Here is a 12,946-nt window from a genome sequence, read left to right on the forward strand (position 1 = left end):
TATAATGTATGTATTGCAAAAGAGGAGACTTGACAGGCAGACAGGGTCACGAGAAGACACGCTCTATCATCAGTTACCAACAGCAATTATGGATGTAACTAGAAATTGAAAAAAAATAAATAAATAATTGGAGCGCTACAGTAAGACAATAATTAGCATCTATATAATGCGTGTGTGTGTCATGGGTGATAATGGTTCTCTTCACCGCTCAGCTGTATGGAGAAAGCGGATTAACTGATTTTTTTTTTTTTCCCACAGTACTTTATTGTAATTCTTTATGAAAACAGATGGTGCCGGAAGTAAAAGCAACAGCTCTGCAACAGGGTTAACACACATGGCTACAAAGTGGCACATTCAGCTAGGCTGATATATACTGTAACAGTGCAGACTCTTTTCTTCATGGGACCAAATGTAACTGGATGATTGAGTTTCTTATTTCTTTATCAACTGGAGCCATTTGGAAACCTGCTGTGAAGAACACCCTCCAGGAGGTACTTAAATATCATTATCCAAGCCTACCAAAAAGAGAGATCTTCACTAATCCAAATACACAGGGTTCATCGTAAGGTGCAAACCATTCACAAGCCTCAAGAATAGAAAGGCCAGATTTCAGGCAGCCATTTAATGGAAACTATTAAAAATGAAAATGGTATTTATAATTAGGTATATTAATCCAATTACATTATAAGCACCTGAACACAAGGACAATACTCGTACTTCTAGCACCTTTCATCCAATCTGGAGAGTCCGCACTTAAAGCCTATATTTGTTTTGTGACTGTGACTCGAGTATATTTTATTAAACAGTAACTGCGTCAGTGTCACAATTTCATTGAAGGGAGTCGACACATCATGTTTTATGTTTCACAGAAGTAATACAGCCTGGCATTGTGCCATCAAGTGTCTTAAAGGCACTAATCATCTACCCAAGTCAACCAAATAAACTTCAAAATCCATGAATGGACATCGTGAGGAAACAAGTTGAATGAGGAGTGCATCGTGGGACGTATCACATTTGCGCTAAAAAAATATGTTTTGACTTATAATATAATAAAAATAATTTCACTTGCAGTGGTTTTCCCTCTTTTACATGTTTCTGCAAAACAAAAAAATAGCTTTTGCTATTGGCAATGCTACCACAGAACATTTTTTCACTTACAAAATAATTTGTAAGTATGTATGTATGGAACCTATTTAGGTTCATCAGTAACTTAAACTGGAGATTAAACAAAAGTGCTTGTAGCAGTACAAAAGTCGCAAACGAAATAATGACAGGAATTTGAACTGCTTAATTTTGAAAATCTCAAAAGAGGGACTAAATAAGTCTTTGGAGTGTAAAATGAAAAGGAAAGTTAGACACAAAGCTGCACTGACAATCTCAACAGGTGTCGGGAAGTAGAAAGTTAGCAACCTAGAAGGTGGAGAGAGAAGCAAACTCCAGCACCCACTGTAAATCTGTGGAAACTCAGTTGTTTTCATTTTAGAATTCAGTGTTGAATGGGTAGTCTTTGTGCTTTAGGCCCCTACGGAGGGAAAAAAAAGGATGAATTAAACAGAAGTTATTTAACAAATCAATGTTGCAAACAAAAACACAAAAGCAGAATGATATGCAGTCTCACCATTGCATTGGACAGGCTCTCCAGTTCCTATTGAATCCTAAGATAGTCTTCATCTCCTCCTCGGTTAATTCAAAGTCAAACACCTGCAAACATTTGAATAAAGGTTTAATGCACAGCCCAAAAGTGGCATATACAGTATACAACATTGAGAGCCTTAAATCAAGAAAAAAAAATAATCTCAGCTATTAACCTGGAAGTTCTCCTGAATGCGCTGCGGGGTGATGGACTTGGGGATCACAATCACATTTCTCTGAACGTGGAAGCGGATCAGGATCTGGCAGGAGAGGAGGCAGGGTGTAAACATGTGAAATAAACACGCAAAATAAAGAAAACACAAACATGTTGATTGAAAGGGGACCAATCATCAGTTTGCGTGTGTGTGCATCTCTTCGGTTGCTTGAACCAGCATGGATGCCGTACCTGAGCGGATGTCTTGTTGTGCTTTTCAGCGATGGCTTTAATGTTGGGATCATCCAGGAGGGACGGCTCGTCTGGCTTGGCCCTACGGTTTAAACGCTTTATGCATCATTTTGCTTCCAGTGGACAAAATAATTATGAGTACTTCAGAAAAAGGACAGGAGTGTGAAACAGTAATTAAAACTGCGGCAGTGGTTGCAAAGTGTAAAAAGAAAGAACTGAGATTTATCACTATGAGCACAGCTCCAAAAACAACAAGTCATCCTTACATAAGTTTTACAAATCAAGAATGAAAATAATTTGGGTCAGTCCCATGACAAAATACACCACAGAGTCAAACCACAAAGAAATAGAGGAACAAAGGTCACGAGCTGCAACTAACCAAAGTATTGAGAAACACTCAAATGGCAGTACACGTCATAGGACGCACACTGCAGCAGTGTGAGGATAGAGGGCCCTTTGACACCTACCTTTTTTTGACTTTTTACATTTATGTATAATTATCTCCAGTCCACGATCTGAACAAAGACAAACTATGTCTTTCTCCAGATCAATCTGATTCACTGTTACTGTTCATTAGACAGTGTTGCTATAGGCAACCAATCCATGTAAAGTGAAAAATAGGTAGATGCTGCAAACGTAGGTACATTTTTCAAGTTGTTTTTTGCACTTGCAGAACTGTTGTGTTAAAACCAAATGGACCAAATGTGTACAATGCACACGCCTACTTACCATGGTCTGTCAGGGGACCCCAGGGGGCTGTAAGCCGTCACTGAGATGCCTTTGGAGTGACAGTAGTTGATCAGTTTCTCCTGAGTCAGGTATGGGTGGCACTCCACCTAGTGATACAAATACAAATCTTGAGACATCATCATATTTTGGGTCTGCTGAGTCATGAGTCCTGGAATACAATTTGACAAATCTGGATTGTTTTTCCAAATGAGAGTGGGAAAATAAGGTCAAGACCAGATGTGCAAAGCTGACAGACTCCTATCCAAGCAGATTAGGTGCTGTGACATGTAATATAAATGAACTCTGAACTAAGTGATGTACACAATATTCTTTCTCAAAAGTGTGTAACTCTGGTATTCAGTGGCTTTCTATAGATTAAAAAAAACTGCTGTTTTAACACGGGTGCCTTTTATATCCACTGCAACGGGCCAGTGTCTGAGGTACATGTATATATTTAGTTGTACTATGAAGTCAAACAGAGCTGTACTTACATTCAATTTAGCATCAAGTGTCTAATTAAAGAATAGTTTTATTTAAAGAAAGAGTATCGGTCAAATTGTATTCTTGTTTGTCCATTAAAGAGAAACTCAACTGTACAGTTGTATGACTCCATTACGTATAAGCCTATATAACCCACTGTACTATCTTGGCATCCTTTTAAAGCATGAATTACATTATTCACCTCCTTTGTTCTGTGTTTGTGGAGGATAATAGACAAAAGGAGAATGGTGCTCTAATCTAATATATATAACACCACCAGGCAAACCAGGACACTGATGGGGAACAATGATTCGGAAAAGACCGAAAAATATAAGGTCAACCCAGTTAATTGGACTACCCCGAGGGGAGACTGCTGTGCTCCATTATGAATTTAACAAGACATTTATTTCTCAGACCTGATGAGAGAAGACAGATAATTTCATTCCAGCGTCTTGCCCTTTAAGAAGTCTGAACTGTATCTGTTTTCTTCCTGCTCAGTTCCATTGGCTCAAAGCTGTCAGATCTATAAAAGCTCCATATTTATGTTACAAAGGTTGGGTCTATTGTTTGCAGATCAGGCCGTAGTGTCACTGAAAGGTGGCTGTAGATTGGTAAACATATCCTTTTGTGTACCTGGTTGTTGGCAGGTTTGTACTTGAGGCCTGGCTTGTTGAGAATGGCTTCAATTTGATCCTTGTTGAAGTTGGAGATACCAATAGCTTTGACCAAACCGGCATCCACCAGTTCTTCCATTGCCTGAGAGAATAAGACCATAAAACAAATTTATCTTGGTTAGAGGCTGTTTGTCTTGTTTTATATTTAATCCAGTTTGTGACACAGCTATAGCTACACTTTGCCCTCCATCCCTTTGCTATTGTCAACATTACATTTATCACCGGTCCGGCACCATGCATCATCATTTAATTTCCTTTACTTTTACGTTTCATGTTTATCTTACCTCCCATGTATCCAAGAAGTCAGTATTATCACTCAGTGTCTCTCCTGCACTGTCCAAGGGAAAAAGTTCACTGCCAGCCTGTAAAATGACAAAGGGAATTACAGCCCTGAGACTCACACCACATTACTCTGACACGGGCAATACAGGAGCTCACGTCTGGTTGAAACTTCCAAAACAAGAGAACAGATGACAAATGGCTGAAGGAAAATTGTCTCATTCTTTATACAGTTCAGATCCTTCATGGAAACAGAATCCATCAAAGAGAATACATACATTTTCGTAAAAGACAATAACGTTCCCACCTTGAAACCCATGGGCCAGTGCACCAGGTAGAGGTCTAGGTAGTCCAGTTTGAGATCACTCAGAGTCTTCTCACAGGCCTGCCTCACCAGGGGCTTCTCATGGAAAGTGCACCACAGCTGTGAAAGACATGGAAGTCAGTGAGATGGCATGCATGACACTAACCGACCTAGAGGAATAAAAACGCTGATTTTTGAACGCTTAACTCACCTTACTGACAATGAACAGATCCTCTCTCTTGACCACTCCATCCTTGATCATGGCCTGGACACCCGCACCCACCTCTGCCTCGTTCTGGTAGACAAACGCCCCATCGATGTGCCTGTAACCCGCTGAGATGGCTGCTTTCACCGCCTCAGTGACCTTACCTGTAGGAGACTAAAAGAAATGGATGAGGTGTTATTGTACTACAGAAAGTCAAACTACTGCTTTGCAGTGTTACAAATGTGCACAGAAGGAACTCTATACTACAGTACCCTAGCTATGCTTTATTTGGACCTATGGTGCTCATTCCCACAATGAAGGATTCATATCTCCCATTAGCTTGCTTCTGTGTGACTCACAAAAAAATACCATAGTCCATTAACAGAGAAGAACTTCTAGTTCCTGATGCTCATCCTCTGTGTAGTTTTGTGACTGTTCAGTCCGTAAATGGACAAGATACATTTTAACATCATCCTTGGATGAATGTATCCTTCTACACTGGTCCATGGTGTTACTTTTGTCTAAAATACTATCTTTATATCAACTGGTTTTGGGTGATTATGTATTCCTTGAAGCTCTTTTTTTCCCCCCCTCTCTCTCCCAGATGGAAGTGAAGCGATACGCCTGCAGCTTTGCGCTCATGGAATACGTTTCTAGAAAGACACGACGATAGGAGTACATTAGCTATAGTTGGTACCCGTCACGGTTGCACTGTAAAGTCACAAATATACCAAACAATAATACCTTGTAACATAACATGCAATTCCTAACGATTCTGCATTAAAATACGGACAAGTATCCTGAGTAAAGTTAGTTCAATTCTGCGATCTCTATGCCTCTTGTTGGCATGTCCAGCTAAAGCTAGCTACTTTAGAGGTGAATTTTTTTTTTAACTTATTTAACTGCAAATGTGTTAATAAACGTACCTTCCATGTCCCCAGTCCGACTATGGGCATTTGAGCACCGGTGTTCAGTTTCACTGATGTTGCCATTTCTCCAGAGGACGAGCAGAAAGTGAGTGTGGCGCAAACAGTCGGGGAGCGACAGCCAAATGCAGGAACAGCCTTCGCCGAACAATGTGATCGTGGATCGATTAGTGATGCCTTTTAAATCGGGAGTGACGAGGACAGCCTGACACACGCTCCTGTCAATCTGATTTATTCCAGGTTTATTCTTAGATAGCGGCTATTCTTTACATATAAATGTATGTTTCAGTAATTTAGGCTGCCTGATGTACACTTTGTCTAACACAATGTTATTTACCATAAGATTAAAATTAATCAACAGCTCGACTACTTTCTTTTTTTTTCTTTCTGACCAAAACTGCCATAATTAGCAGTAAAGAAAGTAAACCCTCATGACATGCATCATTAGGCATCATTAGGCATTATTAGACATTTTTGTCCATGTGGGCAAAATTTTCCTATTCACCTGGTTGTCATTTTGGATGTGTGTCTCTATCTACACAAAGTTTGAAACTTGTAAGAAAAAAAAGACAAAAAAAAGACAAAAAAAAAAATACCTTGTTGAGTCATCAAGGACAAAAGTGCCCATGTCCAAAAATCTGCTGTTTTAAAAGTCATAAAAAAAAGTAGTTATTTTCCATAAAACTAATGTTGGGAGACTTTTTCCCAAATCAACCTTAGGTATGACCAAGACTATCTAAAATAATGATTTGACTGCATTATCAGTTTTTGTGTAGCATCAGATAAAAGATTTACTACTGACTTGTGACCTTAGCGGACAAAAATGTCCCATTGACTCCCACAAAAAAACAAAACAAAACAAAAAAAACAACAAAAAACAACAACACATTTTTTAATCTCTCAGGTGCAACACAATATAAACACTCATTCTGCAATATTAGGGTTTCATTTATGAGAAAAATAGTCAGATTTGTAATTTTTAGTGTTCAACACTATAATCAGCCATTTTTTGACTTTAAGTGACTTTAAGTAATCAAACTGGCATTTAAAGAGTTAAGATCCTCAACGTGATTGAATTATTGGTAGTTTGTGGTAGTTTAAGTGCTGAAATGGTTTAAGAGATTTATGCACAAAAAGGGCATAAAAGCATATTAATTAAGTTTGTCTTGCAGTTTTATGGACGTGGACATATTTGGCCTTACAGATAGTAAATTAAACCAATGCATGAGGGTTAATAAATCAGTTATAAATAAACATGCCACGCACTAAAAATAACATAAAAATTAAATAAAGACATTAATGACTTTATAAAATGTGACGTAAATTTAATTTGCCTCTGCATTTATTGACCTACAGTTTTTATGGCGGAACAAACCTGCCATAATTTTAAATAAAGACATGAGTAAATTACTTATTAAATATATACACAATGCTCCACGCACATAAAGACATTCATTAATTTGCAATATGTGATACACTGATGTGTTTTAATTTCCTGTATTTGTTTAACTCAATTTTTATGGCAGTCCAAACATGTCATAATTAAAAAAAAAATAAATACATGTCTCAATAAATAAATATACCATGCACCAACAAATTATGATTTACATAAAGGATAGCTGATAACATAAATCATTAAAACCATTTTTATTTTTCAATCTGCTTTTGTATTTATTTATTACTTTCAGTATATCTACTTTACCATTCAGAGTCTATATTATTTACTAAATGCTATTAATGCATTTATTTTCCCTCGGTTCCCTTTGTTTTCTGTGTCTTTATGCCTTTCCACTTCAGAATGTTAACAGTGGATGAGTGCATTATGATGTGATATCTACTCGCTGTCTCCCCCTGGTGACTCACCTCGGATCATGCACCTTTCCAGTTAGGTTGCCACAATCTGCCACTGGCTCCTCCAGCACCCGAGTCATTCAAACCGGCTCCTATGGCAAGACATTAACACTTATATAGCCCAACATCCATCAAGACTCAGGCAATTTCAAGGAAGCAATTTCAGCCTTTTTTTTTTTTTATTATTATTACTCATCTGATGACATTTATATTTAAAAATATACCCCCATTTTGTACTCATTACACATGAATTGACTGATTGCTCACCTTTTGTGAACTCACTAAGGATCTTAAGATATTTGGTTCAGATAATATAATTACACAGATTTTGAAACCTACCAAGCACAGATGACTGAGCACAGAACAATAAAACACACATTTTCACACAAGTATACAAGGTAAGTATACAGGAAGATAAACCAACCAGTATGCTTACGGTTGTCTAGTAAAACTAAACAGAAACTGTGTCTGGAATTGATTAAAGCACATTGAGACTTTCAGGTTTTAACACCTAATACACACAAATTAATATTAAATGTCTACTGTTGGTTCATGTGAATCAGAGCTGAAACACAGCTGGTTCCTAACTACCAAACAAAAAATGCCACCTAATGACTCTTAACTCCTGATTTGTATTGTTGAAAAATGATATTAGTCACAGGAACAATGTGATCTCCATTTTAAAAAATCAACTGTTACTTTATAAATCTAAATAAAAGACTCAAGGCTGGCATCATTATGGAGGTCCTCTGTGACTAATGACTAAATTATAAAACAACTCAGTTCACTTATCTTACCAGAAAAAATGTGCTGTGAAGCAATTCTGGAAAAGTCTTTTGGAAGATCAGAACAAAGAAATAATTTACAGTGTTGGCATTTTAGTAGGTAGGGCATAAGTTATTCTAATAATAGTAAAAGATCTGCGAGTAATGTATTAGAAATGTACTGAAACATTAAATCTAAAAACACATCATAAAACGTACGGCATTTGCATGTTCTCCCTGAGCCTGTTTAGGTTTTCTCCAGAAGTGCTGGCTTTCTTTAGCAAGGTCATTACAGACTAATAATTGTACATAATTTCCTTTCATACTCAGTGATAAAACAGCAGACTATATGTCACTGCCTTAACCAGATGAAGAAGTTGCTGACTTGTTACTCATTTAAGAAATGGTAAAGACGGCCAGTTCTTTTCGGGAATTTGATGAAAAACACACAGTTTGTGAGAAATATGCATTCTCTGGCTGAAATTTACTCATGTACTGCTTAACTGTAAGCATGGCTCAATGGATTATAGACCTGCAGTGCACATAATTTAGCAAATTATTTTTGACATGTCTTGCAGTTCAAGTACAATACAGTATTTATTTATTTATTATTGGGGTTTCTTCTAACAATTTCCAGGCACCCAAATCATTTTGACAAAGCAGACTTGAACCACAAACTTTAACTAGTTGGTTCTTCCATTGAACCACTAGAGGGCACCATTACACTATCCAAACAGTCTTCAAATTCAAATGAGACTCTGAAGAAGTCCCATACATTGATAATATAAGCAATGATTGATCATTTCACATAAGACCACCAACAATTTAAAATGTTCACTCTTCAACAGAAAAACAGCTTGATGAACAAGCCAGTGCTTTGTTAATTACCCAGCATTTGTAATGAATATTAGTAATGAATATGTTTTTTTTTTTAATTTTTATTACTCTTTGTAAAACTTCCTCATACTTTAGTAAAAGAGATGTGTGCCTTTGTAAATGTGCGCAGACAACCCAGCTTTAAACCCCAAGAGAGAGCTGAAAGAGAGACAAAAACAAGGTGACTTATTTTGGCAAAATCAGATAAAACCTCACAGACCTTTAACGGAGCCATTCAACGCTACGAGCAGAAGATAAGAGAGGGAGAAGATAGCCATATGAAAAAAATCACACACAAAGGGAAAAGTTATGAGCACCAGCAGCCACTGTGTACCTCACAATGGCTCTCGCTAAAGTTTGTGTCTCTTCTGATCTTCTCCCAGCTGGACGCCTGCTTTTCAGGCCCCCTCTCCTCTGATCTGACTTCAGACACTGGAGGGCCTTTTGGCTGCCTGGAAACTGTCAAAGTACCCCAGGAATCAAACACAGTCGCATACTGTCAGGATCAAAGGCACACAGGTAAACCAGACGAAGACACTGCCACATACAATTGCCACCTAAAAGGGGGACTTCATATCAGAGGCTTTTATTTTGTGTCCGCGGGCAGATACTGCTTCGCCGTACCAAGTGCGTCGATTAGAATAAAGGGAAAAGACAAACGAGCGGGCATTTGAAGATTCAACAGAGGGCCCCAATAAAACCAAGTGCAGCCCCAAGGAAACTTTTGGACAAGGAGCGTCGTCTAAAGTGAGGTTTGAGGAGTTTGTTTCTCAAAGAACTTGAGGATAAAAGAGATAAACCTCCAGGTTAGCGGGATTGACACGGAGAGGATGACGGTGTCGCAAATAAAAATAGAGATGAAAAAATAAGCCTTCTTTAACTCTGTGCTTTGTGCTGCTTGGTGGTGTGCAGGCTTCCGCTGGTTCTACATGAGATCAGACAGTGCAGTGGTCAGACCTGACCCGTTCTGGTGAGATCAAACACCTCATTTCATTTCATGGCATTTGCTCCACTCTTGCCTGCCTCTTCTCTCCACCTCCTGTCTATCCCATTGGCCTTGGCCTTGCCATCTTTTCCTCTCCTTCTGCCAGGGCGCCCTCGGTCATAATCTCCGCCCATAAATCTAATGTCAAGTGTCAGCTCTCGCTGAGTTCACTCACACAGTCGCATTCCACGCATTCCAGCTATTGAACAATAACAAGATGAAGGAGAGAAATCCCCACGTCATAAGTAAATCATGGTCATTTGTCGAGTGCATTACATGTTCTCTGAGACACATGAGATCATACGAACTGATCTGAGCCCTGCAGATTATTCAAAATAACCTCACTGATGTCTCAGTTACACAGACAGTATACATACATTTACAGCTAATACTATTTGTCAATTGATAATTAATCATTAGTGAGCTGTTGTTTGTCATTTGTAAGAAGTGTCAAGCTAAAAATAACAACGAGGTTCTGGTTCGAAACCCATCAACCAGCCTCTTTCTCCAGGTTTCTCTTCCTCTCAAGTAAATAACATTGACAATGTGACAATACAATGTTCTGTTGGGGAAACTTCTGGAACTGACATTGGTGAGGATGTTACTTAAACATGGACCACCCACCTAGACCAGACCAGACCAGACCAGACCAGACACCCCCAACCTCAATGGCGGCAACCATCGCCAGGAGAATGAAGCTTGACTCATGCACACACACACAAAGATGATTTAGGAACAAGTCAAATGATCACGAAACCACACACCACCACAGGACATTGGTGTATGGTGTAAACAAATATTAATTTGGTGACACACGTTCAAAACGACAGTAACAGTGCCATTGTATGCTTCCTCACAGATTCACTGTGTACTGTTAATTTGATCTTATTTTATGGTGAAGTACAAAACCGAACAGTTTTTTTTAGCACTAAATCAGTTAAGACACTTTCAATAAGACATTAGCACTCAAGCTCCAAACAAGGACATTTGGTTAACACATCTAATTTCAGACAACAGAGGTTCTTGAGACACTGGTGTTGGCATGTGAATGGTCACATAGCGTCAAAATTGTGTTAAAACCTAAGAAAGAGAAGCTTCTGCTTCTACCAGAATAGTTCAGACAATCTGTCCAGTTAATGTCACGGAATGTAACAGTGAAAGGGCCTCTGTACTGACGTACAGTAACCCTCACAGCATCTTTGGAGCTAACCTCCCAAAATCCCCTTGGATAATATTCTTGTCTTTCAGTATGTGGGTGAAAAATATTACAATTATTCCCTGTAAGTGGAGGAGGGCTGTAAAAAAACAATCAGGTTTCACGCATTTGAAGCGGGTTGAAATACCTGGATTAGTCCAAAACTTCTCTGCTGAAGACAGTGGTGATTAATGGCACAGACCATGGTCACTTACGAAATAAATAAATATTAGGGCAATTATTAATACGTTAATGTTGTTTTTTACTGTTTAAATCGTAAGTATTTGACAAGAAGGCTGTAGGCGTCCGCAGGCGTTGCCTTATCATCCCGTAAATTGCCCAGTTCCTCCAGTGCCACCTCTTTGTGTCGCATCTCCTTCTTCTTTTCATTTTCTCTTCCCTCTTTCTCTTCTGCTGCATCCCAGTCTTTAAAATTATCAACTTCACCAAATAGGTTAAAGTTAATTACATACAGTACAATGCAAATGTTTCAGGCAGGTGTGGAAAAAAAATGCTGTAAACTAAGAATGCTTTCAAAAAGTCACATCAACATTTGGTGTTACTACCTTTGCATTCAAACCAGCATCAATCCTTACAGGCACACTTGCACAAAGTCAGGGATTTTGTTGGAAGACAAAGGAGGCCAAAGAAACTTATTTCCCTTTGATATCTGAAGATTTCCAGCAGCTTAGACCTGGCAGAAACCAGTGGGGCCCAGTGGGACACCCATCTGCTGTCTGGAGAAATGATCTTGCAGCCAAAAAGTTGGTCAAGGCAGTTTGGTCAAGAGCTGGAGAGCGGCACAATTATGAGTGTTTGCAGTCAACAATGAAGCATGGGGGAGGTTCCTTGCAACTTTGGGGTTGCATTTCTGCAAATGGAGTTTGGAATTTGGTCAGAATTAATGGTGTCCTCAGTGCTGAGAAGTACAGGCAGATACTTATCCATCATGCAATACCATCAGGTAGGCATATGATTGACTCCAAATTTATTGTGCAGTATAACAAAGACACCAAACATACAGACAAGGTCATTAAGAACTGTCTTCAGCATGAAGAAGAACAACGGGTCCTGGAAGTGATGGCATGGTACCTGCAGAGCTCTGATCTCAACATGATCGGGTGTGTCTAGGATTACATGAAGAGGATTTGAGGAAGCCTACATCCACAGAAGATCTGTGGTTAGTTATTGTTCCAAGATGTTTGGAACAGCCAACCAGCTGAGTTCCTTCAAAAACTGTGTGCAAGTAGAAAAATCGATGCTGTCTCAAAGATAAAGAATGGTCACATCAAATATTGATTTGATTTATATTTCTCTTCTGTTCATTCACTGCATTTTGTTAATTTATGAAAATAAACCGCTAGTACTTGAATTTTTTGAAAGCAGTCCTTAGTTTACAGCATTTTTTCCGCAAATCTGCCTAAAACTTTTGCACAATACTGTATCTCCTCCATCTGATAGACCCAGAATGGCAGTGGGAATCTCTAAAGTTAGAAAGTGGTCAATTAACATTTCTGAAATAAAGTTTAAAAATATTATTTCTCATAGATTGTAGAATGGGTTGCCATTAAAATTTGACTAATTTTGGGTTTCTCCGAGGACAAATTTGGTTATTGATGAGGTTGGTGTGTGCAAGTTTG

The 12,946-nt window shown here is 38.6% G+C and overlaps 2 protein-coding genes across 2 annotated transcripts in view; both read right to left on the reverse strand.

Moving 5' to 3' along the window:
• Positions 1 to 238: 238 nt before the first annotated feature.
• Positions 239 to 5,799, reverse strand: LOC125000062 (aldo-keto reductase family 1 member B1-like). The gene is made up of 10 exons (XM_047575406.1): positions 5,636 to 5,799; positions 4,716 to 4,883; positions 4,508 to 4,624; positions 4,206 to 4,283; positions 3,881 to 4,003; positions 2,768 to 2,874; positions 2,039 to 2,120; positions 1,809 to 1,892; positions 1,619 to 1,701; positions 239 to 1,522 (listed from the first exon to the last, which is right to left on the reverse strand). Exons 1-10 carry the CDS (start codon positions 5,699 to 5,701, stop codon positions 1,480 to 1,482), a joined length of 951 nt encoding a protein of 316 aa, XP_047431362.1. The 5' UTR covers positions 5,702 to 5,799; the 3' UTR covers positions 239 to 1,479.
• Positions 5,800 to 6,940: 1,141 nt separating this feature from the next.
• mdfic (MyoD family inhibitor domain containing) overlaps positions 6,941 to 12,946 on the reverse strand; it is a 238,441-nt gene continuing 232,435 nt past the window's right edge. Inside the window, exon 8 of the transcript XR_007111241.1 lies at positions 6,941 to 7,578. The gene's annotated coding sequence lies outside the window, so the exon portion shown is untranslated. The remainder of the gene's footprint in view (positions 7,579 to 12,946) is intronic.

The sequence above is a fragment of the Mugil cephalus genome, chromosome 22 (genome assembly GCF_022458985.1).
Source record: "Mugil cephalus isolate CIBA_MC_2020 chromosome 22, CIBA_Mcephalus_1.1, whole genome shotgun sequence".
Taxonomy (NCBI): domain Eukaryota; kingdom Metazoa; phylum Chordata; class Actinopteri; order Mugiliformes; family Mugilidae; genus Mugil; species Mugil cephalus.

Bases quoted from the DNA above. Each gene is read 5' to 3' on its own strand.
- LOC125000062 (XM_047575406.1), bottom strand. From the start codon at position 5,701: ATGGCAACATCAGTGAAACTGAACACCGGTGCTCAAATGCCCATAGTC. The intron at 2,121-2,767 runs GTAAGTAGGCGT...TTTAAACCGTAG, and splicing joins GGGTCCCCTGACAGACCATG to GGCCAAGCCAGACGAGCCGT. The intron at 1,702-1,808 runs GTTAATAGCTGA...AAATGTTTGCAG, and splicing joins GCATTCAGGAGAACTTCCAG to GTGTTTGACTTTGAATTAAC.